Source organism: Terrapene carolina, unplaced genomic scaffold (assembly GCF_002925995.2).
Source record: "Terrapene carolina triunguis isolate 2854851 unplaced genomic scaffold, T_m_triunguis-2.0 Scaffold68, whole genome shotgun sequence".
NCBI lineage: Eukaryota > Metazoa > Chordata > Testudines > Emydidae > Terrapene > Terrapene triunguis.
This window is the reverse complement of record NW_020664419.1, coordinates 67,126,312-67,153,391: the sequence shown is the minus strand read 5'-3', so window position 1 is coordinate 67,153,391 and position 27,080 is coordinate 67,126,312. Positions and strand designations below refer to the sequence as shown.

The 27,080-nt window shown below is 43.3% G+C and overlaps 1 protein-coding gene across 2 annotated transcripts in view; it reads right to left on the bottom strand.

The window, feature by feature from the left end:
• Window positions 1-25,141, bottom strand: part of ACSS3 (acyl-CoA synthetase short chain family member 3) — a 117,029-nt gene extending 91,888 nt beyond the window's left edge. For both annotated transcript variants that reach the window (XM_024196683.2, XM_024196684.3), the window contains exons 1-3: window positions 24,632-25,141; window positions 12,494-12,638; window positions 1,006-1,194 (exon numbers count right to left, since the gene is read on the bottom strand). In XM_024196683.2, the coding sequence (XP_024052451.1) occupies window positions 1,006-1,194; window positions 12,494-12,638; window positions 24,632-24,909 (612 nt within the window). In that variant the 5' untranslated portion in view covers window positions 24,910-25,141. The remainder of the gene's footprint in view (window positions 1-1,005; window positions 1,195-12,493; window positions 12,639-24,631) is intronic.
• Window positions 25,142-27,080: the final 1,939 nt, after the last annotated feature.

Below are 27,080 nucleotides of genomic sequence, written 5' to 3'. Positions count from 1 at the left end.
AGTTCAATTAGATTTGCCTTTCAAATTTAAAACAAATGACAGCATAATCTAGCACAGAACCCAGGGCATGCAGCTCCTAGTTCTATGCCTGGTTTGCCACAGACTTGCTGTGTGGCCTTGGATAAATCACTTAACCTCCGTCTCTGTTTTCTCATCTGTAAAATAGGGATAATTGTATACTGTGTTCTCTTTTTGAGAGAAGGACCATTAGGATTAATTAGCTAATATTTGCAAAGTACTATGAAAATGAAAAATGCTAGCTCTGTGCTATTATATAAATTGACCTTAAGGTTTTGCACTCCTACTTGGTTCTTTTCACCACATAATTTTGCCAATCAGTAGCATCCGAGGCTTAAAATTCATGCCTCTAGCTTGCTGAAAAAGCAGAAATAAAATTTCAAGAAATTGTTGTGATTGCCCCCTCTCTTTTCCAACTGTAATTCCCACAAAATAAATCATCAAAATTTTAAAAAAATTGAGCAGCACTATTCATTTGTAATAGAAATTGCTAGGTATTACTTACAGTATATAGTGTCAGACATGAATGATACTTTATAACCACATAGTGTACTTGAACATAATCTGCAGCGGAATAGCTCACAACATAATATGGACAGATGGAAAACAAACAAAAAGGAGAAGTACAAGGTAGGCAGTTCACAGAATCTTAGACAATTAAGGGAAGGCTGGGTGAAAAGTGGGTTTCAAGCCGAGATTTTGGAGTGTAGAATGGTTGCCACACTGGAGGATGTTTGTTCTAAGCATAGAGAGCAGCATGATAAAAAGTCATACTTTTAAAGGTCAAAAAATTAAAACTCAGTATCTGCTATGAAAATATAACACTGCATAAGGATCTATCTGCATTTTGATACTATGTACTGTCAACAAAACAGGTCTATTTACCATAAAAGGGGAAATATAACAATCACTGGAAAAAGCAATTGATCTGCAATCAATTATTTTCTATAATTTACGATGGGCTTTGTTTTTCTAAATGTTTGTTACCTTTGCATGATCAATGCGACTAGCAAGTTCTTTAGATGCAAATCCACCAAAAATGAGGCTATGTATGGCTCCTATTCTTGCGCATGCCAGCATGGTATACATTGTCTGTGGAATCATGGGCATGTAGATGACAACACAATCTCCTTTCTTCACACCGTATTTCACCATAACATCAGCTAACTTGGAGACCTGTATAGGCAAAATTTTCAGGTTAACGATAAAGAGATGTATAAAGCAAGCACCTCAATAAACAGATTAATTGCTTTTCCAGTTTAGGTGACATCTCACAAAAAGGAACACAGTCAATATTAGACAATAATTGGACAACATACTTGACCATTTTATCATTGATCTCGCCATGAATCACTGGTACAGTTTACTTAAAAATTAATGCTGCTTTTCACTTTAAGCCACAGGAATGCCACATAAAATTAAAGCTCCAATACAAGGTCAATGAATTTAGTCCAGATTAGAAAAAAAATAGAGAATGCAGCAGCATCTTCTGTAAAGATGAAAAAACTGATCAAAAATATTGGCATTAGTGGCTTTACAAAATAGAGCAAAGAAAAAAAACTAAGAGAAAAGATTTTTCAAATACTCGAGTGATTTCATTTTATTTAGCTACTCATATTGCTGTTACAATTAACTAAAAAAATTCTATGTAAGACATACAAAATAAGACCATGTTTGCAGGCCAGGTTTATTTTACTAAACTGAATGGATATGAAAAAAGCCAGGAAAGTATTGTTCATAATTGTTCATAATCCAAGTTTCATTAAAACATAGCAAAGTGGGGGCACTCGTCAATAGAGAAGATACCAAATATTTTCCCAATATTCTGTATTCTCTAATTTCTAAAGCCTATGGATAAGAGTTCTTCCACATTGTGTCTGTCCCAACATCCTTGTGATCCATCTAATTTCAGAGATCACTTTTTCCTCCCACCTCCAGATTATTTAGACATGTAGACAGGTTTAACGGACTGAGCATCAGACTGAAAGTCAGGCACTCCTGAAATCTAATTCTGACCCTGCCAGTGACTTGTACGTTCATGAGCAAATTATTTACCCTCGTGAGGCACGTAGTTAGTACTGAGAGGTTATAGTAAGGATTTATTAATGTTTACACAATTCTTTGTACAGTATAAAAGAAACCACTAAGTGTTAGATATTCATTATCCCCAGCTACAAGGTCGCTGAGGATAATTAATATAATATGCTAACCAGAAACTGGTAGGCATCTTTTCTTGGTTTATTGGTTTTTAATTATTTTTTGGGGGTTAACTTTAGTGGTTAATCTCGAAATAAATGTCTCCATCATTCTAGATATAACTAATTCCACACCATTAATACACTGTGAAAATCGGAGATGCACTATTAAAGAGCAATGCAGTCGTTGGCACTGATAAATGTATGACAACTGGTAAGAACATAAGAATGGCCATATTTGGTCAGACCAATGGTCCATCTAACCCAGTATCTTGTTTTCCAACCAGAGCCAGTGCCAGATGCTTCAAAGAAACAGGGCAAGTATCCAATGATCCATCTCCTGTCATCCAGTCCCAGCTTCCAGCAGTCAGAGGTTTAGGGACAACCACAGCATGAGGATAAGTCCCCTAATCATTGTGGCTAATAACCATTGATGGACCTATCCTCCATGAACTGATCTAATTCTTTTTTGAAACCAGTTATATTTGCAGCCTTCACAATATCCCCTGCGATGAGCACACAATACATAGTCAACTTGTAGTAAAGTACTTCCTTTTTGTTTGTTTTAAATCTGCTGCCTATTAATTTCATTAACTGATCCTTGGTTCTTGTGCCTTGCAAAGTGGTAAATATCACTACCCTATTCACTTTCTCTACAGCATTCATGATTTTATAGATATCATATCCCACCCCTTAATCATCTCTTTTCAATGTTGAACAGTCCCAGCCTTTTTAATCTCTCCTCATGGAAGCTGTTCCATACACCTAATCATGGTTGTTGCCCTTCTCTGTACCTTTTCCAATCCTAATATTTTTGAGATGGGGAGACCAGAACTGCCTGTAGTATTCAAGGTGTGGATGTACCATAGATTTATATGGAGGCCTTATAACATTTTCTGTCTTATCATCTATCCCTCTCCTAATGATTCCGAACACTGTTAGCTTTTTTGACCGCTACCACACATTTTCAGGAGAACTACGCATAACGACTCCAAGATCTTTCTTGAGTGGTAACAGCTAATTTAGTTGTGATTATGTTTTCCAATGTGCATTATTTTGCATTTACCAACTCTGAATTTCACCTGCCATTTTGCTAGCCAAATAATCTGGTATTCACAGAAGATTTTAGGTGTGACTCTTGGGAAAAGTAATTATAGGTGGAGTTGTCTAATACTTTCCATTATAAGACCACATTTTCAGTTGCTTACAACTCTGCCAAACTGTAACTGTAAAACAGGGATAATACCACCAACTCACCTCACAGGGGTTTTGTGAAGATTAATCCTTGTAATCAATACTTGAGAAGCACTCATTCTATGGGAATGAGCACAATAAAGCAGCCCAAGAGGTAATTAATGACATTTAATTAATAATTCTGTATTCAGTGCGCAGGTTAGGTGGTATGCAGTACATAAATATGGGGCTACACACTGAATGAGGATAAAAAGAAATATCAACTAATTATCCAATTAGTAAGCAGGATGCATCCTGAAGTAGGGGTTCTGTTCAAAATAAAGCTTGTGATCTTGTCATTAAAGACTATCGTAATGGACACACAAGCTTAATTCCAGTATTTCCTACCTTTTGAGTGCTTGACTTTTCAACCTTAGAAGTCTTTCAACATAGGTTTTTATATGTAAAAAAATTACAATCTAGACAGTTTTGGACCTTTATTGAAGCATTGTAAAGCACAAACCTATGAGGAGGAGAAGGGGGCATGTCGTAGCAGGAATCCCACCATATTTGCCACATGTACCCAGTTATGTTTGGTCTGCACCCTCTGGAGAGATGACTGTCACTGAAGACAGTAGACTAGTACAGTACCTGTATGCCTCAGCCATACTATGGCTGGTCCCTGAGCTGTTGCACAGCAGCACAACTGTGAGAATACTCTTTGCACCCTCTCTCTCTCATCCCCCCCACAAACACAGCCAGAATTTAGGTCACAATATCCACAGAAGCATTTTACTCGACTGTAGAAGCCTAGAAAAATGCAGAACACTATGGAGCAGGCTTATTTGGCTCTGAAGATGGTTATGGCAATTCTGAAACATTCAAACAATCACTCTGTTAAAAAGAAAAAAATAACTGGATAAAATGACATTTTCATTTCTTTGTTAAAAGTTCTGAAGAAGTTTTCCCATATCCTTTTTATCTCAGATTTGTTTGATGCTTCATGCAGGGAAAGCTTAAGTCGTAAGAATGAGCTCTCCAGTCCTAATCTGGATTCACTCTGAATATGAACATTGGACTATAACATATGGACCAATTCTGAAAGAACTCTTTGCAACTATGAAGCTCACCATCTCTATTATGAATCTAATCTTAGAACTGTACTCATATCTGTAAGTATACTGATCTTTTAACCAATACTCACTCTCTTTTTTAATAAATTTTAGTTTAGTTAATAAGAATTGGCTGTAAGCATGTATTTGGGTAAGATCTGAAATATTCATTAACCTGGGAGGTAATGTGTCCAATCCTTTGGGATTGATAGAAATTTCTTATATGATGAACAAGATGTTCAGTAATACTCATCATATTCGACTTGGGCATCTGGGTGGAGACCTAAGGCTGGGTTACTTTAAGGGAACTATGTTGTTGGCTTCTGGGTAACCAGAGAGGTATTATAAAAGCTGTTTTGTGCTGTCTTGCAAAATCTAAGTATTGGAATATCCACCAGCTTTGGGGATTGTCTGCCCCATTCTTTGCACTTCGCCCTAATTGAGTGACCTCAGTTGGCTCCCCGGGATTCCGGTCACACCCTCCTGGAAGTGGTGAAATAGTGGTGAAATACTGGGTTTTGTCAAGATCCGCTGTGGGCACTGTGCTAGTTGCTCCTTTCTTGGGGAGGGGGGGGGGCTGGGAAGGAAATTTTTTCCTCACTGCCAGATTGGCCAAGGCAAAGTGGGGTTTTTATGCCTTCCCCACAGTGGATTCTGGGGGGCTTAGTGGGGTGAACATGAAACTGGAATTAGGCTATGATGTTGCAACCCAGGGCAGATATCCAGAGCAGGTACATCATAGAGAAGGCACACGGTGATCAAATAAAATGGATTGGTAAAGGATTTAAAGGCAGTATTCTTTAAAGGAGCAGAAACAGGGATGAGGGGGTTGGGGGCTACTATGACTGGTATTCAGGGGCCCAATCCCCCTGAACCCTCATTTGAGTTGGGAGGTCACAGCAGCAAGTTGGCTGGGGGCCAGAATGGCTAAGCGGGAGGGCCCATGGAAGCCCCCGGGTATATACTGAAATGATTATGGAATTACCTGCACTGTCAACTTATCTGCTGGGTACTCCCAAACATTTAAAAATAAGTCGGGACCTAATTAAAACCACATCCAGTTTCTCCTATCCTTCTTCAGGCTTAGCCAGACAATGCAGTTTAGTTGATGTTCTAAAGATTAGGAAATAAAACCTGAACAGAAGCAGCAAGTTTTATATTTCTTCAAGGCATCACTCAATTTTTAACATCAAGACAGCGACACTATGAATAAGGCCAGTTTCTAGTGGCACTTTTATCTCTCCCTTATCTTTTTTTTTTTTTTTTTTAAACTTCTTCCTATCAGTACTTTAATACCGAGCAGATATTTTTGACTCAGCTTCTAACACTCATGAGATAAAACTTCTTGTCTTCATTTCCTCCTAATCTCTCCTCCATTTCCATCCCTCTCTCTTTTTTGATTCAAGACTCTCAATCTCAGTATAAAAATATTCAACTGTTTAATCCATTAATCTTTCCATAGCGAGGCTCTTACCAAATCTTTTTACTAGATACTAAAATCTTTAGTCTATGGTGCTGGCATCTGTCACTTTAATGACAAGTCACCTTCCAAAATAGGCTTTAAGGGGCTCCCACTGGTTATTACATCTTGCTACTGCTTGGCCGAGACTGAGCCACCCTGTTTCACCTTGTCTTGTTAGTTGAAGCTCGTCTGCATCACACCAGTGCTGGTATTGCTTGTACTCCTCTTTTCGTTTTGTGCTACCATTACAATAATAAAAAATGTCCACAAGCAGATCTTCTGCTGGTTTTGAGATTGCCTTGTGTTTCCCACATTGCACATCTTGCAGTGAAAGATGCTGTTAAAGCAGACAGTACACAGACATAAGTGCTGGAACTAGAGGTGCTGTCACACACCCTGGCTTGAAGTGGTTTCCATTAAATACAATGTTTACTGTTTGGTTCAATGGCTCTCATCACCCCCACTATAAAAATTGTTTTAGCACACCTGTACATGGAATTGACTGCTGTTTTATGTGACTTTAAAACATTGTTATTTTTCCCTATCATGAAAAGGTCAGAAGATTACAAATGCTGAAGTACTTTTTTGCCAAGCCATTGCAAAATATGGGTTACCAACTGACTGCATTTGCAGTTCATTAAAAAAAAAAAAAATCATCAAGTTGGTGTTTCCCAATTCAAACATTGCAAAAGAATTTCCCAGTGGGAACAAAGGCCACTGCAATAATAAAAGCACTTTCCGACCACCATTCTGAATCAGTTGGGGAAACGAGCCCAATCACTTAAATGGTGGATGACAGTAATGATGTTTGCAATGGCAAGGAGGTTTGCAGTATCACTAGGTACTTTCATCAGACTCATAAAGTTGTGAAAACAGACCTCTTGGCCATGGAAATATTTAACATAGTAAATGCAGAAAACCTGTTAAGTGCAATAAATTCTGTTTTTTGCTAACCACCACATTCCATGGGAGAATGTTATTGGTTTCTCTTCTGACTCCTAAATGTCATGATAGGAAAAAATAACTCTGTTTTAAGTCGGATAAAACAGCAGTCAAGTTATATGAAAAAATTACCACTAACAGATAACATTCTTCAGGCAGACTGCTACATCTGCCTAAATAACTGCATTATGATGAAGATACAATCTTAATCAACTGACATGATTTCCATCTGCAATGAAATCTGAGGGTGAAAAAAAACAAACAATTGTGTTCGAGTGGAACCAGTATCAAGTAGGTTCTGAACTGCCTGATTTCCAGACAGGAGTAACAAAACTGAATGAGTGAAGGGGCGGGGGGCAAGTCCTGAATCTTAACAAAATGGGGACACAAGAAAAGTGGTACCCAGCTCTTTTGAAATTGATTGCTACGCTTCTGATTCTCCCTTATGATCAGGCTAGGGTGGAGCATGTAGTCTCCCTAATGCAGAGAGAAACTACCATTTTTGATCTAGAATGTGCAGCAAAGTCTTCTCTCTTTTACTTGTAACAAAAACAAATGTTCTTGCCTGCTATGAACTGAAACCTTCCCAACAGCTACCGGAAATTGCTAAATGCACAGCACTCCAGCAGATGTCATCATCCCAATCGCTGTCATTGTAACATTAAACTGAGATGAATAGCAACCATGGGGATGATAACAGGTAGGATTTTTTAAAAGTTTTTGGTACAGCATTTTCGGATGCAGTAATATTGTTTTTGTAAAGAGCTCTGACCTGTTAGAAATTAAATAAGCCACTAATGAGGTTTATAAGCTGTCTGTCTATCTATAGAGAGATTTATGTTTGAAAAAAATAGTAACATGATTTATATACCAAATCTCTTGATTTTTAAGACGAGGGGGTTGGTAACACTGCATAATGGGTCAAAATGGGTAAAGGATTTGTTTTCCATTATAAGTTTATTGTTAAAATATCGTCCTTTGTAAGAAATATAACAGGAGTAAAATACAATGTAAGATTAAACAAAAAAAAATACAAAAAGATAGCATGCATAAAACAGAATATTTCAGGGAAATCAGGTATTATATAACACCCAACTCAACAGCTTCAAAAGGCTTAGCAGTAGACTAAGTATTTTTATAAATTGTAGTGTATATTAATCTGACATTCTCTCCTTCACGTGACAGAAGGGCATGAAAATGTGTAAATTAGAACACATGCATAAGCTGTACGGAATTCAAAGACAATATTTAGACAGGACTCTACTACAGGCAGCATTCCATGACCTGCTGACTTCAGAGTGAGTTTGGTTACATACTCGGGCTGTTTAACTAGTGCTCCCTGTTGACTTGGTTTGTTAGAAAAAGGAGAAAATGTGGGGAGAGGATGTTTAAGTTAATTTGTGCAGCTCTCTCTTCTTTACAATACTATTATTTATTACTATTGTTCTCTCCCAAAGCTATAATTAGACCTGGACAGAATACACAGCCATAAACCTAGGAAACTGAACATCAATTTCAGGTTCAAAAAGGTAAAGAGCTGCATTTCAAAAGATTTTTCAAAGTAAATTACTGCAAACGGGGTGCACTGGAAGGGATTTACACAGAGATATTACATCATTAAGATAGCTATTTAAAAACAAACAAACAAACAAACGACATACTTTATCAATAAATGTTGAAGTACATGAATAGCTGAGTCACAACACTATAGTGTATGTTGGTTGAAAAAATCTTGAAAGTCAATCAATAAAAATGAAGGGTTTCTGTAGATCTCAGTACAGGGTTAGAGAAGTGCTGTGATGTGTATCAATGTTTGCAACTACACGATTTTTCCTTTCCTAAAGCCAGTAACAGAAAACTCACAAACTGGACTATTTTAATGTGAGTACATTACACATTTGTAAACATATTCACACATTTCAGAACACTACACACAATTATCCTGTAAATATCTTTTTTCCATGGAACAATTTCACTACAACAGTGACCTGAATTGCATCTTGGACACTGCAATCATTAAGACAACGTGGGAGTCTCATTCTACCTCACCTCAGTTCATCACAGCTGATAAAGATAACTGAACAAAACAAAATGGCTAAAACATAGTACTGGAACAAAAAATCCAGTTTGATTACCAATTGCTGTATAAAAATCTGCACATTAACTACAGTATTTATTAGACAGACATTAGCATCCACACTGTCGAAGTATTTTCCTCACTTAAATAAATGTACCGTAATATTTAAAACCCTTACAATAGAGGTTTTATCAGGGGCTAACTGGCCAAGGCAAGGATGCTATGCTATAAATATAGGCCACAGTGAACATGAATCCTCCCAAATATGGAACCTACCTTCAGATCCTCAACCAGCCTCTTTTCTAGGGTATAGGCAGCCTTTTCTCACTATCTGGTAAGCAGCCTGTATTTTTAACTAAGAGAGAGAATTCAAATTTGTTCCCAGCTAGGCAAAAATATAGGTCATTTGCCAGACAGGTCAGGATGCTTTCAGCACTCCAAGCACTCAGAGGCCATCCATCTCAGGTTCAAACAAAACAAAAAACAAACACAAACAAACAAGATTCTAAGAACATACACACCTTTTTAAAAAACAGAAAGAACCTACTGCCATAGTACAATGTACCTACTCATACCTATGGTGATGAATCAGAGTTATGTCTGTAAACTTATAAATTCTGATTATATTGTGAAGGTGTTGTCAAGCTATCCGGAGTGGCTCACGACTGTGATTGCCAGCCCCATGGGAGATAGTCAAGAAGGAGGGCACAAACCCCAAATCAGTTGAGAGTTCTATACTTAGATCTCACCAACCAAGTAACAAGTGTGAACTCAAGAACTACACAGCCTAACCATGGAATCATAGCTTTGGGTACTCCAATCTATCTTGCCACGGCAAACTTGCTTTTGTGATAGATGATCCCTTAACACAAAAATGTTCAGGTTACTCCCAGACCCAAAGGATCAGTCACTTACCCCATGTCAATTTCACCTTAGACCTCACACTAAAGACAACACTTGTAGACAATCCTATGATAAACTAGAGTTATACAAGGTTGAAGCAGATAAACATAGACACCTAAATGAGTTACAGTCTTGGGTTTAAAAACAGTAATAGAAACTGCTGTAATATGCAAGCGCTATTTATCCTTTAGGGCTAATCCAAGCTAAGCAGCTTGGGGATCCCTTGCTTATGCTAAGAAATATTACCCACTCCAAGTTTCAAGAAGCATATTGATACAAAACCTTCAGGTCAGGGATTTTTATTCCCTTTCCCCAGTGTTCAAACTGTGATGGGATGAGCGGTTGTGTCCATCCCCTCTTCATGGGTCTGGGGGGAGCAATCAGCAAAGTCTGATGTTCCATAATGGTTTGTCCGGTGTCTATGGGCCTTCTGTTTTAGGCAGGAGATGACACCTCCAGTGGTAAACTAGCATTTCACACTTGTTAATGCTGCTCTCCTCCCTGTGGGGGTTTCCAGTTTCCTAGCAACCACTTTTATAGTTACAAAGCAAATACTTGCATATTACTTTATAACACATGATACAGATACTATAAGTGAAATTAATGCATGCAGCAACTCACAAGGATTTCATAAAATCCAAAACGAAAAACCTCTCTCTATAAATCTAATACCCATTTTAACAATACCAACACACAGGTAAGTCAGACTGGTTTCCAGCTATGCATTTGTCAGTGTTCAGTGAGGCCTAGGGTCCTTGGCATGAGCTGGCACCTGGTCTGCCAGTGTCACAGTTGTTTTATGAAAAACACCTGAGTCATGAGTGCTTATATGTATACAGACCCACCGTTACCGACAGGCCCTGTAGCTGGTATGCAGCAGACAGATACAATAAAAGGTGCTTAAGACAATGATTCTATTGAGGTGCAAACACCTGGGACGAGTGAGCTGCCGCCTTAGAAATCCAGTTTAGCTGACTCCTCTGAAGGGAGGAGCACTGGAAACTTTCAGGAGCAGAACAAAAGAGAGCAGGTCACCAGATGGTGTTTAAAAAAACAACCACACAGGAATATGGAGAACCAGACAGGAAGGGAAAGAATAGGGCAGGTGAGATCATGTCATAGGAGCTGGATAAAGGGCTCCAAGAGGGAGAGACCACCCATCACATAATCGCCTGCATGAGGGGACCCCTAACCGACCCCCAGGATACAGCTGATCCCCAAGGATTTCCAAGGGAAAGGTGTGATAGAAAGGGATGTGTGTAACATTTACTGTTTTGTATAATCTCTTTTGCTTTGCATGATTAAGTATAAGAGAGCATAAAGTGTTAGAGTGTGCAAAGTGTGTGTGTGCTGAATGCTTCACAACTAATGCATGCCCCTGAGACAGACTGTAAACCAGAACCTTCACATCTTTTGGGTGGAGTTCTGGGAAATGGAGGTGTTTAAGTACCGGCAAGTCTCTACAGCCAGCATTGTGCCATGGGCTAGGCAAGTGGAGAACAGATTCCAACTCTCAAAAGGGGGTGCCAGACAGAAGATCTGTACCCTAGAGTGCACTTAGAGACTCTGATATTAGGGCAATGGCTGAACACCATACAGGCTCCATGAATCCAGAGCAATAGAGCAGTGGTTCTCAAACTGGGGGTCGGGACCCCTCAGGGGGTCACGAGGTTATTACATGGGGGGTTGCGAGCTGTCAACCTCCACCCCAAACCCCGCTTGCCTCCAGCATTTATAATGGTGTTAAATATATAAACAAGTGTGTTTAATTTATTAGGGAGATCACACTCAGAGGCTTGCTGTGTGAAAGAGGTCGCCAATAAAAAAGTTTGAGACCCACTGCAATAGAGGCTTGTATTCCCCTCACGGCAGTCCAAGTGGATGACCAGGAAGAGACCCTCACTAGGATCTGTGACACCTACTAATAGAACTTGGAACACAGATATTTTCTGCATATGTACAGCTCTCTGGCACCATACACATCTCCATGTGCATATGCCAGTTTTCACCAATTACTCAATGTTAACTGATTTACTAGGTATACACATGAGAAAACCTTCACTTCCATGATGATCTAGAATTTGGTGGATGAGGCACATATTTTAGGAGTTCTGTCCTTTTAATATTTAAATTATAATTATGTTGTTTTGTTGGTGTATTGGGTCAAGATATATGCTTTTCTTTTCACAAGCTCATTGCTATCACTACTGGAAGAGTAGTTTTGTTGATGACAGTAAGTTACTTTAAAGAAACGTTTACCTATACTGTTTTTCTTTTTCAAGATGGACTATGGAAGTGGTTGGGGGAGGGGTGGGGAGAGAGAGAGAGAAAGAAATCTAAGATGTTGACAAAACAGGACAGCAGCTGTTTTGCCTAAATAACCAGTGGAGAAGAGACGCGAGAGAAACAATGCACTATTGGGTACAATTAGTGAGGTTTATAAACCAGAATAGAACTCAACTAAAAGAATTAAATGCAGTTTGAAAGGCAAGATAATCATATGGCCATGTTATTTCTAATTCACACATTTCTGTAATATCTGCGTGTCACGAAATGTGACATTATTTCCTATCTGTTTAAAAAAAAAACAGGATTCTATCATCAACCATACCTGTTCAAGAACTTCTTTGTAAGTGATAGCCTGTTTAGTGTTTGTTACAGGACTATCATAGATAATAGCAATCTTGTCTGCATGTCCACTCTCAACATGACGATCTACAGCATTATAACAAATATTCAGCTCTCCATCCACAAACCTAAAAGAGAAAAAGTACAGTGTTAGATAACAATCTTTCTAAATTAACTAGACTAATTTCTGGGGAGGAGAGATAACATTCAGTCAGACAACCGATGAAACACTGTCTTCAATTCAGAAGGCCCTTGCTGTTAGATTACTTACATTACCAACTTATGTCGGTATAACTAAGTTGCTCAGGGGTGTGGAAAATCCACACCATGAGCAACATAGTTATACAGACCTAACCCCGAGTGTAAACAGCATGCGTTGGTGGGAGAGCTTCTCCCATCAAAATAGCTTCCGCTGCTCAGGGAGGTGAAGTATCTACGCCGATGGGAGAAGCTCTCCTGGTGGCATAGGTAGCATCTTCACCAAGCACTACAGCAACGCAGCTGCAGCTCTGTAAGTATAGACAAGCCCCAAATCAAACAGAAATTGCTCAAAAATGGGTAAACGAGCCTATTAACTGGGTAGTAAAATGCTGTACTTTAACTGTATAAAGACTTGGAATCTGCAAAGTGAGAGTTATGATCTCTTCAATAGCCAGATATTTACAGAGAACTGTCGTTGATTAAAAACTGTTTCACTAACTTGGGATTTGTTTTTGTTGTAATTTTACATAGAAAAGATTATTTAAATGTAGTATAATGCTGAAATACAAAAATATACAGAAGTGGTGTATTCAAAAAGGACACAACTTGAAAAGTAGACAATATAAAAAAAAAAAAATGTACTTCAAAAAGAGGAGCTTTGAATTTTAGTCCTATTCCCCTGCCTGCCATCTCCCCAGCCACGGTCCCCTTTGTGTGTATATCCCTCTCCCCATCTGTGCATATACCCCAATACAAGAGTGAAAGACGAACAGCTAAACAGAGCAGAAGGAAAGCATTTATGAACCCTGTGATGCCATGAGGATGCTCTAGACTGTACCAGGGTGAAGGTGCCCCGTAGGAAGAGAGGGGCTTACAGTGGCATACGTTTACCTTTACCACAACACCCTTGGCTGGGTACTGCACTGGACACAACTCAAACTCAACATTTAGGTCCATTATGAGCAAAGAAAGAAAAGATTAGGGTCCCTTTTTTTCATCTCAATCAAGAGACTGATTTAAATAATATTTGCAGGTATGCAGCATCTTTTATCACAGGTTCACAACTATTAAATCTAATCCAGGTTGGTAATGACCTGGAGTTACCACCTAAAGACCGTTCAGTTCCCTACCTGAAACAAGTTTGATTTTAATTTTGTTCCCTGTGCATTCCACAGAAAAACAGCATCACTATTGGCACCCTATTCTATTCTTGGCAGATTCAATATAAGGAAAAAGGACAGAGTGGGTATGGAGACTGAAATACCCTTTGCCCCTAGAAATGGTTCCTCCAAATTATCATAAATGTTGTTACCAGGGTAATGTCAGGTAGTCTGTGAATAATGAACTTCTGTCTCCAGACTTATCAGACCAACAGCTTTCTCACATATAAACTAACTCCTCCTTCCTAGTCCTAAACTAGTCTGCCTTTCCATCTGCAAGACAAGCCATCTAGTTTTAAGGATGTATGTGTTCTTAACCCAATTAAAATTAAACTGAATACATTAGACTTACATTCATATTACACTAAGGGTACATTTTAAAAACACAAAAATTAAATGAGAGAGTTAAAGCTAAAATGAAAAACAAAAAATATGTTTGTATCCTTTTTTAAAAAGACTTTTTTTCTGATGTGATAATAACATTGCAAGAGACCGAATCCAGACTTGAAGGTTCAACTTCCCAGCTCTCAGCTGATGTTTAACCTGACTGTTGACAACTTTTCTTGTTGCTTTTGATAAGAGTTTAGGTTACACCAAAGAGCTGAGAGCAAAGCAAACAAGATACTTTCACTTTCTGTGCCTTTTGCATTAGCAAATGCAACAATGTATGGATTTTAAAATCTGAAGTAATATGTTTACATACAAATAATGTTAATTCATTTTTAAAATTTCACAAAACTTTTTCTAATTAAAGTTGTGGAAAGCCTTTTATTTAAAAAAATTTAAAACCCTTTGTTTTACAACAAGCCAGCTTTTATTCAAATTTGTTATCTATTTGAATACATTTACTTAAAAAAAATTATATATTATATGTATCTGTTCTGATTCCATAGCCATTTCTTGACGAGTTCAGCAGAAACTTTTAAGTTATGTCTACACTACAAACCTTACAGAGGCATACCTGTACCGCTGCAACTACGCCGCTCCAATGACAGGGATTCCATAACCTCCCCTGGAAGCCTTCACATGATGGAATATTAAGCTTTTTAATGGCTAATGACTGCCTTTCATTGTATCAGGAAGAAGGTTAACAGAGATTGCTGCAAGTAAATTAATCTAATTTACAGAAGTAAAAAAAAAATAAAAATAAAAAGTGACCAGTAGCCTTATTGCAGAATATTTCTGCAATTCCAGTATCTTTTAGGAAGCGGAGGTTACTTACCTGTAACTGGAGGTTCTTCGAGAACTGTGGTTCCTATCTGTATTCCACCAAGGGTTTATGAATGTGCACCATGCGTCCAGAGGCAGAGATTTTGAAAGCAGTAGTGTCCATTAGTCCACGCATGCTCACCTCATGGTTTTGTCCGAGATGATAAAGGATGGGGCAGAACAACAGCATTGTCAGTTCCTTCACCACCACAAATCCAACAGATCCGCAGCAGCAGCAGGGCAGAAAGTGGAATACAAATAGGGACACCCATCTCAATGAACCTCCAGTTACAGGTAAGTAACTTCCTCTTCTTCTGTACTGTATTCCACTGATAGTAATTAACGAGCAGTACATAAGTCAGAGGAGGATGCAAGGACAAAGTTGGAATGGTTGAGTAGAGCCAAAGGAGCCGTCTGTCGCCGACTCCTGCACCAAGGCGTAATGTGTAGCAAAGGTATGTACAGAACACCACAGGGTCACTCTACATATGCCCCGAGTGGCACGTCATGGAAGGAAGCCATGTTCGAAGCCTGGGCTCTCATGGAATGGGCCCACACCTCAAGGGCCCGGAAGCAGTTCTCATAACTGACAGCAAAGTGTAATGCACCCCAAAATCCACTTGGAGATTCTCTGTGTGGAGATTGCCTGACCTTTAACTCTTTCAGCTATGGCAAACAGTCTAGGAGATTTCCTTATCGGTTTTATCCTCTGCAGGTAGAAGGTCAAGGCCCAATGGACATCAAGGGAGTAGAGTCATCATTCCTCTTCCGAGGCATGAAGCTTCAGAAAGAAAGCAGGTAAGCGAATGGGTTGATTGAGATGAAACAGATGACATTTGGCAGAAATTTTGGATGCAGGCACAGGGAGACTATCCTTTAAGGAAAGTGGTGAAAGGAGGGTCTACCATCATGGCCCCAAGTTCACCTACCCTTCTCACTGAAGTGATAGCCACAAGGAAGGCGACTTTCATGGAAAGAAGGGACAGAGCACGAAGCCAGCGGCTCAAATGGTGGTTTCATTAGTGCCGAAAGAACTAGATTGACGTCCCACTGGGTAGCATGGGTGGGAAGGTTCTGAGGAGGCCTTTCCAAAATTTAGCAGTCAGCAGGGGTGTAAAGACAGAATGTCCTTCCACTGGGGTCAAGGGGATGGAAGGTGCTAACTGCTGCTAGGTATACCTTGGGAGAGTTGAGGGTGAGACAAGGACAGGATGGACTAAAAGTCTAAAAGGAGGGGACTCTCCACCACTTCTGGGGAAAGCCCCTTCTGTTGGGCCCAGGAGATGAAGCCTTTCCATTTTGCCCTTTAGGAACGCTTAGTGGACTCTTTTCTACTGCTCGAGAGGATGTTTTGCACTTCTGATGAACACGTCTGTTCTAGAGAAGATGCCCATCCAAATACCATGTGCTGATGTGAAGCATCTGCAGATTGGGATGTCTGAGCCTGCTGTTGTGCTGTATCAGTAGCTCGGCGAGAGTGGGGATGGGAATTGGAGGACAGGTGGACGTGTAGAGGAGGTTGGGAAACCAGAACTGTCTGAGCCAGCAGAGGAGCAATCAGGATGACAGTTACCCTGTCCTGTCTGATCTTGTGGAGTACTCATGCCAAGAGTGGAAGAGCAGGGAAAGCATAGTTGATCTGATCTGACCAGCTGAGTATGAGAGCATCACCCTGAGAGTGGGGACCAATGCCCCCACCCCACCCCACGAGCAGTATGTGCTGCATTTGTTGTTGATTGGGGAGACGAAGGGGTCCCTGGTCGGAGTTCTCCATTGGTCAAAATTGTCACGCACTACGGTGTGATGGAGTTCCAGTCATGGTCAATCACAAACCATCTGCTGAGCGAGTCTGTGATCATGTTCTGAGTCCTTGGAAGATAGACTGTCGATAACAGGAAATGGTGGACAATGCACCAGTTCCAGAGGTATACAGCCTCTGTACATAGAGCAGTTGACTTTATGTCTCCTGTTTGTTGACATAGTAAATAGTGGTGATGTTGCCAGACATAAAAAGATGATGGGACAGGACGGATGAGAGAAATGCTTGGCATGACCTCATTACCACTTGGAGTTCCAGAATGTTGATGTGCATCCTGGATTCCCAAGGAGTCAATGTTCCCTGTATCATGTGGTCTCCCATGTGTGCACTCCATCTTATGAGGGACAGGGAGGAGGGGAGAAAGGGGACTCCCATGCAAACCTGCCATGGGTCTGTCCAACACTGGATGGAAGAACTATCAGCATAAAGGTCTATGGTGCAGCACATGGGTGAGTAAAGTCTCTGGAGCCACATCTCGAAGCAGCAAGGTGGAGGCGAGTGAAGGTATATGCACAAGGCCATGTGGCCAAGGAGGAATAGGCAAGTCCTGGCCAAGACTGTTGACTACGTGGGCTATGATTTCCTGCAGAGTCTGGAACCTGTCCCTCAGCAGGTAAGCTTGTACTGTGACTGAGTTGATGGAAGCCCCATAAGGTCTAGGGATTGCATGGAGTCCAAAGTTGATTTTTCTATGTTGATGCTGACACAGAGAGGAAAGGAGTCCAAGCAACATGCAAGTTGAAAGTTGAGCTTTGTCTCTGGACTCTGCTGCTAGGAGCCAGTCACCAAGATAGGGGAATAGAAGGAATACAACTGACAAAACCTTGATGAAGACCCTGGGAGCAGTGGTGAGTCCAAATGGCAGGACCATGTATTGAAAATGGATGCGGGCCAACCATGAATCTCAGGAATCATCTGTGAGCTGGATGAATGTCTATGTGAAAATAAGTGTCCAGCATATTGAGAGCTGTAAACCACATGCCTTCTTCTAATGATGGATGATTGTTACTGAAGTGACCATACGAAACTTGGGTTTGCAGATGTAGCGACTGAGATAGTGGAAATCCAGAACTGTTCTCCACCCGCCTTTCTTTTTGGGTATCAAGAAGTAAGTTGACTAGAACTCCATCCTTTCATAGTCTGGAGGAACCCGCTCTTTCACCACTCTGTATGAGTCCAACTCTTAAGGTGAGAATGTTGTCTCTGAGATGGAATCGGGGAGGGGGCTGTCAATGAGGTAGCATGATGAACTTGACTGTATAGCCATAGTAGGCAACATTTATTCCCATTTGTACGTTGTTTTTGCACTCCAAGCTGGTAAGAAGAATACAAGATGACCCCCAAAGGAGGTGGGGTGGTTGTATGGCTGCAGGCAAGGTGGTTGATGGCTTTCTAGGGTTCCTCAGAAATCTCTCTTCTGTGGGGGTTGTATCTGGGAGGAGGAATGTTGCGAGGGCAGACATGAGGACGAGATCTTTGAGTCTCTTGACACTTCCTTGGTGGTCCGTACGGCCGCTCACAGAAAAACTGTGAGGTTCCATAATGGTGGGTGGGTGGCAGGCAGTAGAATTTATGCTTCAGTGCAAGTATGTAAATACCCAAGGAATGAAGTGTTTCAAATCCTTGAGGATGTGGAGAGAGTTGTCCGTTTTCTGGTTGAAAAGATAGGATTCATCAAAAGGGAGGTCTTCGATGATATCTTGTACCTCCCTGGGAAAACCAGAGGAAAGGAACCACAACTTCATCCTCATGACTATGTCCAAGGCCATGGAGTGCAATGAGTAGAGTCCTGCGCAGATACAAAAATTTTTATCCGTGTTCAATCCACAAAATTTGTCCGTGGATATCTACATCCATGGATGTGGGTATCTGCGGATTTGCAAAGGCTCCACAGGTCACCCCGCACCAGTGATGCAAGGCTGTGCCAAACCCGACCCCCAACAGCTCCCCACTTCTCCCCCACCACCCGCTCTGCCCCTGACATACCTCTTTCCCCACTCCAGGCAGGGAGGCTACAATCCTGGGCCTTGTGTACACCACCACCCTCCCAGTGGGGGCCTTGGACACCCCTACATAGCTGCGGCAGCTCTAACGTATGCAGATCCAGCCAGGACAGACAGCAGCGACAACTATTCTCTTCACAGCGCCCACTAGTTTAAAGTACAACCACACATCTTTCAAAATGGCACTTGGCTCACTTCTTTCTGGGAGCTGTAGCTTACCTCCTCCATCCAAGCAAGCTGGGGACTTCAACTCCCAGAATGCCCAGCAGGCTATTGCAACATATTGCAGCCTGCTGTTGCAGGATTCAGAGAGCCGAGCTGGAGCCTGAGGGCTGGGTGACAGCTGCTCCATTCGGATGAGCATGTGCTGCACAGCCCTGCCAGGATACAAAATCTGTATCTGCATCCAAGCTGCAATTCGCAAAAATGGTCCACAGATATAAAGTGGATATCCGCAGATTTACAGGGCTCTAGTGATGAGGTATCTTCCACATCCACCGCCGATTGAAACAATGATCTTGCTACCAGCTTCCCCTCCTCTTTTATTGCTTAGAAGGGGCCCAGTCTTGCTGAGGCAGTTTTTCAGCGAAGTCCTCCAATTTGCTGTAATACAGGAAATCGTATTTGGCAAGTAATGCCTGATAATTCAAGATCTTGAAGAAGGCTGGCTGAGGAGAAGACCTTGTGGCCCAAAAGGTCAAGCCACTTTGCCTTCCCTGTCAGATGGGGTGGAGTGTAGGTTGTTGTCTAGCCCATTCTGTTGCTGGGAGTGAGAGGTGCCTCAGCTGAGGCATGCCCTGCAAAGAAGATAAAGTCTCCCTGGAAGTAGAGGGTCCCAGACAGTGTGGAGACCTCGACTCTCCCAGGGCAAACACTTCTCGACCTCCCTGGAATCAAGGATACTCTCTCAGTCCCCAGAACTAGTATAGGAACAATGGTCTTCCCTGGAGCAGACAGGTCTCAAGCTCGGAGGGATGCAGGTGTTGACAGTAGGTCAGTGCAGGTCAGAACCCAGTAACAACGGATCCATTGGTTTCTGTGGTCTTTTTTTGTGCTTGGACTCTTTAGAGCATGCTCCCTCCCTATAACTGGAACTTGTGGAAGGAGCCTTTCCTTTCACAGGCTTGAAGGAAGACTTACTGCCATTCTTAGTCATTCCCGCAATGCGTTCCCTTCTACCTCCGCTCTTGATCATGGTGGACAACCCCAACCAACTTACCAGATCTGACACTCAGACCCATAACCTAAGCATCATCTTTGTCTCAAGTCCTTTCTCTAGGCCCTCGCATAAAGGCTATGTCAGAATTTTGCCAAATTCTCTCTGCATAACATCCATCCATCCAAGTTAAAACTCCTGCCATTTTGCATCTCAATTATTGCAACATCTTTTGTTTACCTTGATAAATACAATCTTGCCGCACTCATATCCATTCAGAATGCTGCTGCACAGATCCATCGCTTTGATCACATTATTCCTCTTTGCAGCCTTCCATTGCGCCGCCTCTCCCTCCCCCCCATCAGAGCAAATACAAGCTACTTGTCTTAACTTTCAAAGGCCTTTCACTGTCTATCCCTACCCTATCTATCATCTCTTATTCACTATTGAAATGTTGACTCCTGCCTTTGATCTACCATTGGCACCAGCCTCCGTTGCTTACTTGTTAAATTTTCAAACACACTCTTCTGTGCTTTCTCCCATGCTGCCCCTCATGGAAGAGCAGCCCATAAACATCTTCAAAGCTACCTCATGATCCTCCTTCAAATCCCACCTTAAAACTCTCCTTTGTCCTGGTTTTGTAGGCATCCTGGCAATGGTCAAGCTACTGGTGGGCTCAGACAATAGCTTATCACCTTGACCAATATTGTCTCATTGTTTCCTTGTACTCCCCTATCTGCTGCCTCTTGTCTTAAACATAGATTGTAAGCACTTTCTGTGTTTGTACAATACCTAACACAATGGAGTCCTGGGCCATAACTGGGGCCCTTAGGTGCTACAGTAAGACAAACAATCAGCAAGTAATAATATACAGGCACACTCACTCTCTGTTCAGATAAGCATTAACATATAAACTTGGATAAAAAAAAACAGTTGTGGAGCATATGAAGGGAAAGAAACTCCTTTGTTAGAGAGTTTAGACATGAGAAGTATACAGACTTGTACTTGATTTCATTAATGTGTTTTATTAACTAAAATGGAGCACTAGATACTTGACATCAATACAATTCCAGTCAAAAAAAGAGGGACTGATTCTGATTGTCCCAGCCTTGCACCTTTGTGTAGTTCTTCACTCCTATGCAAAGTGGTATAAAACGCTATCACTCTGATTTAGTAGCAGTTTATATCCACTTTGTACAGGGGAAAATGAGGTATAAAGCCAGAAGGGACCTTATATCATTTAGTCTGACCTCCTATATAACACCGGGCATAGAATTTCACAGAGTTACCCACACGCTCAGTCCAATAACTTGTGTTTGACTTGTGGTATCAAGTCAAAATGCCTTACGAAAGTCCAAGTCCAAGGCAGTTACCTTTCTCAGCCAAACTTATCTCAAAGAATGAAGTCAGGTTTGTTTGACAAAACCTATTTTCCACAGAACCATGCTGACAATTATATTCCTATCCTTTAGCTCTTTATTGACTGAATCCAATACCAGCTTCCATTATTTTGCCTATGGGAGATGTCAGGCTAAATGGCCTATAATTAGTCAGGACATTCTACTTGCTCTTTTTTAATACTGGCATGGCATTAGTATTCTTTCAGTCTTCTGGAACTTCCCCAGCATTCCAAGATTTATTAAAAATTAACATCGGTGGATGACAGATCTCCTTAGCTATCTGTTTTAGGACTCTTAGGTGTAAGTTATCCAGGCCTGCTTATTTAAAAGCGACAGAGTCCTGGAGCACCTTATAGACTAACAGACATATTGGAGCATAAGCTTTCGTGGGTGAATACCCACTTCGTCAGACGCGACTCTTTGTCGCTTTTTACAGATCCAGACTAACACGGCTACCCCTCTGATATTTCAAAGCGTTTATCCCTAGTAGATTCTGTTTAACATCCTCCTTAGTTATTTTATTACAGTGGAGCAGGGATGGCCAACCTCTGGCTTCGGAGCCACATGCAGCTCTTCAGAAGTTAATATGCAGCTCCTTGCATAGGCACCGACTCCGGGGCTGGAGCTACAGGCACCAACTTTCCAATGTGCTGGGGGGTACTCACTGCTTAATCCTTGGCTCTGCCACAGGCCCTGCCCCCACTCCACCCCTTCCGCCCCCTCCCCTAAGCCTGCAGTGCCCTCGCTCCTCTCCCTCCCCGCCCCCCTGAGCCTCCTGCACGCCATGAAACAATTGATCAGGATGTGCAGGGGGGGGGGGGAAGGTGCTGATCGGCATGACTGTCGGTGGGCGGGAGGCACTAGGAGCGGGGTGGGGGAGCTGATGGTGGGCTGCTGACGTATTACTGTGGCTCTTTGGCAATATACATTGGTAAATTCTGGCTCCTTCTCCGGCTCAGGTTGGTCACCCCTGCAGTGGAGAGATGCAGAATAATGCTTATATTCTCATGACAAATTACTGTATTAAAGCTAAATTAGTGGAAATAATTTAGAACCCTGACAGATCACATGCTTGATCATAATTTTTAAACTAAAGTCTAAATGGTGAGTTTAATTGAAGTTCCCTTATGAAAACATAAAAAAAAGACATAGGGCATAGACTTACTAATCACACAGCTGGGACACTGCTCCAGCGGTTTTTTGATGTACATTGTACACAGGTTTTCTAGGGGAATGCAATGGAAATCCTTGTTCTAACATTATCCTGCCTCCCCAATACAAATTATATTTATATTTATATATATAAATAAATAAATAAATATATACACACACACACACAAAATGGTGAAGCCATCTTTGGAAAGGCACTGAATGTAACAAATTATCTTGCAATTTACTTTAACTGACTGATATCAATTATGTTGCTGTATTAGTATATTGTCAAAATATAAAACTTTTTGAAGGTCAAAAGAGTTTAATTTTGTCAAGATTCACCAGAATAAAATATGTCTTCTTTCCAGAGTACAAACTTTTCACAAACTGCATATTAATTTAGCAGATTAATTTATTCTCTTTTAGAAAGTATCATAATAAAAGTAACAGGATTTTAAAATAACCATCTAAAATCTCTTGCTGTAATTTGATTTTAGTTTAGTGTAAGTGGAATGCATACTTTCAGTGAACGGTGCAATGATTTACCTGTAATCTCATGTTATAGACATCCTCTGCCATAAACAGTATAGCAAACATTTATTCTTTACATTCCCATCTACTTTTGGTGTGATGCTACAGAAACAGCCAACAAAACACACACTGATTCGGCTTCCTTATGCATGTTTTAGTATTGGTGAAACATACCCATTTTCCCACTTAAAAGGGTCCATATTTTCTAGTCAAAACAGAAACATTTGTTATGACGGGTATACCAAACATACTCCTGGTGAAGATCAGGGAAGGAAGAACACAGATGTGCACAGTGACCCCTATTAAAGGCGGAGGGCATGCACACCCTCCAACACACCTGACCCCCATTATACATTAGAGGCATTCTCTTCTCCCCACCACCACACATAAACAAACCCCTGGCTCTCATTATATGCTAGAGCAGACGTGGGCAAACTATGACCCACGGGCCCGTCCTGCCTGGCCCCTGCCTAGTCCCCGGCCCCTCCCCCGCAGCCACACTCTGGCCCGCCGCTCCCGCTGGGCAGTGTGGGGAGCGCAGCTGGCTCTGGCCGGGTGTCGTAGCTGCGAGCTCCTGCTGCTGGTAAGGGGGTTGGGTAGGGGAGCGGAGGGTCCTGGGGGGGCAGTCAAGAAGGAGGGGGTGGTTGGATGGAGTGGAGGTTCTGGGGGGGCAGTCACGGGGTGGGGAACAGGGAGGGTTGGGAGTCCCGGGGGGGGCCTGTCAGGGGGTGGGGATGTGGCTGGGGTCAGGAGGGCAGTCAGGGGACAGGGGAGGTTGGATAAGGGGGTGGGATCTTGGGGGGCAGTTAGGGGTGGGAGGTCCCGGGAGGGGGTGGTCAGGGGACAAGGAGCAGAGGGCGGTTGGATGGGGGTGGGAGACCTGGGGGGGGGCTGTCAGGGAGCAGGGGTGTGCATAGGGAGCAGGGCAGTCAGGGGACAGGGAGTTTGGATAGGGGGCAGGGTCCCGGGACGGGGCAGTCAGGGGACAAGGAGCAGGGGGGATTGGATGGGTTGGGGGTCCTGAGGAGGGCAGTCAGGGGGCAGGAAGTGGGAGGGGGCAGATAGGGGGCGGGGTCCAGGCAGTTTGGGGATGCATAGCCTTCCCTACCCAGCCCTCCATACAGTTGCCCAACCCCGATGTGGCCCTCAGGCCAAAAAGTTTGCCCACCCTTGGACTAGAGGCACTTACTGCTTCTCCCACACCGGATCCCCATGATAAGTTTGGGACATTCCCTGCTCCTCCTCCCCCTACAAACACAGGCCCCCATTATAGGCTAGAGGCAATAGCTGTTCTCCCCACACACACATCTGACCCCCATGAAAGGTTTGGAGACATTCCCTGCTGCTGCTCCTCCCCACACACCCGACCCCACTACGGACGCTCTCTTCTACACTGGGCTTCCCCCCGCTGTCTCTAACCCTTCTCTGCTGGACCGCCGCCCGGTCACCCACTGCTCCGAGGGCGCCCCCGGAGGCGGGGTGTCGCTCACCAGGAGGCGACGAGCGGGTTGCTCCTGTCCACGAGTTTGGCCCAGGGTTTTTGCCACTGGATCCGCCCGGCGGCTTCTCCCCACAACTTCTCGGGCTCCGCCACGGCGGCCCTGAACGCCTGCTCGTACGCGCCCTCGGAGGCGGCTTGCCCGGCGGAGAGGGAGTGCCGGGCGGCGGGAGGGCTCCCAGCGCCGCACGGGGCTGGCCCCCTCAGCCAGCCATTGCCCCAGACCCGGTTGCAGGCGAGGAGCCGTATCACCCTGCGCTGGAGGCCCATGGTGATGCCGCTCCGCGGACCGGTCCCGTCCCGTGCGGCTGGGGAGCGACTCCCTCTAGCCCGACTGAAGGGCCACGTGGAAGCTGCTCGAAAAAGCCGAGCTGGATCCCCTGCCTGCTGCAAGCCGCTCTCTGCCGCGCAGCGCTTCGCGAGCAACAGGTCTGCAGGCGCTAATGTACCGAGTCCAGCCCGGGCTTTGCTCCTGCCGCTGAGCCGCCCCCGCTGATGGCCAGGGGCCAGGTGAGTTCGGTTGCACAAGCCTGAGTTTGTCGTCCCCCCACCCCCCCGATTTTGGCCACGGTCTCTGCGCTGAACAGCGGATCAGAGCCCAGCGCAGCTCGGAGTGTGGGCCAGACAAAACAGATCTTCCTGCTTATAGGGCACTGTCCGGCTACAGATTTGTATCCGCGTACCCGGGGCTCTAACTGTTAGCACAGGCGCCCTTGTCCATAGTACCTGGAGGCACTTGACAGCTTCCAGCAGCCAACACATCCCTTAAAGCAGGGAGCATGCACCCAGTGCAACCCCTTCTACCTCCATCATCTAAGACCCGCAGGGGAGACTCCAACCACCACAACCAACAGCCTGGCCGTCCAAAGCCTGGGGTTAGCCAGACTGCCAACCTTGTGAGAAAACACAAGGCAGAGGAATGCACCAATCTAGATCTGTACCAGTGTGCCTCCCCACATCACTTTCAATAAATCACAAATATTCCCTCTCCTATCTAGCTCAGTGGTTTGAGCATTAGCCTGCTAAACTCAGGGCTGTGAGTTCAATCCTTGAGAGGGCCATTTAGGGATATGGGGCAAAAATCTGTTGGATGATTTAATTGGGGATTGGTCCTGCTTTGAGCAGGGGGGTGGACTAGATGATCTCCTGAGGTCCCTTCCAACCCTGATATTCTATGATTCCCCCACCCCCAAAAAATAATTGAAACCTACTGCTCAACTGTATCAGCCTGCAGTACATGCTTATTATGAGGAGGAAGAGGGATGAATTAAGTGGGTGCATAGGGAGCAAACTGAAAAAGGAGGAAGAGGGGCATCTTATTGTGAGGTTATTTTTAACACTTATGTGATTTGTATAAGTACTGGATGTTTGATTGCACTTGTATCATACTTCCCAACATTTCTAGTGGCTAACGCAGGGCGGGCCCTGTCCCTAGAGGGGCAAGGTTGTGTGCTGTCACTGGGGTTGGGAGGTGGGTGCTGCCCCGAGAGGGGAGGAGTTGCAGAGTGATCCTGCACTCATCCCACAGCATTAGCTCCTGTCGCTCCCATCACATAGGGCAGGCAGGTCTCGGCCCCCCACTCTGGGCTTAGTGACCTGGCACCTTGGGCATGAGCTCACTGCATCACTTAGGTTTGAGCTGGCCCCCTGATGGGAGAGTTGTGGGCAGCCAGGCCAAAGGTGAATGCATTAATTCCAATTTGAATCAGTCCTTTCCCCTTATCTGGCTAGAAGGAAGGGCATGTGCGGTGGGGAAAAGTCTTGAACCAGAAAGTGGGTACTGCCATGCTGTGTTCAGTGAAGCCACAGCTGCATGGCTAGGCAGGAGCTACAGTGACGCTAGAGCCAAAAAAGATTCCCCAGAAACCATTGTGGAAAAAAGAACTAGGGGGCCTTCTTTATGACAGCCAAAGTAACACCAAAGGCCCAAAATCAGGCCCTCTGACAGCAAATTAGCAAATTACGACAATTTGGGGGTTTGTCCGGGATCACTCGATGTCCCACCGGACCGGAGGACCGTGGACCGCTTCCACACTGATCCCAGGTGCCAGGTAAGAGACCCTTGTCTCTATTTGGGCTTCTGTGGGGAGCTGCCCATAGGCTCTTGGTTCAGGTAAGAGCGCGCTGTGATCCGAACCTTTTGAGGCTAGACTCATTTGCCTGACGCCTGTTCATTTTGTGTGTGTCCGTTCTGTAACTTGTCTGTTTAATTTCTTGCATCATGCTGCGCTATCTCGATCATTGTTTACTTAGGCTATAAGCTGGGGGGGGGGGCGTCGGGAATTGTCTGTTTTGTGGTGTGTACACGAGGGTCTTAGACCCAACGGTTTCCTTGGGACAGCCTCGGTGAAATTACTGGGACATCCGTCTGGCAGTTAAACACTTTTAGAGTGCCAGCCCAGTATAAAAACAAGTTTCGGATGACAGGAGATTATTCAGGC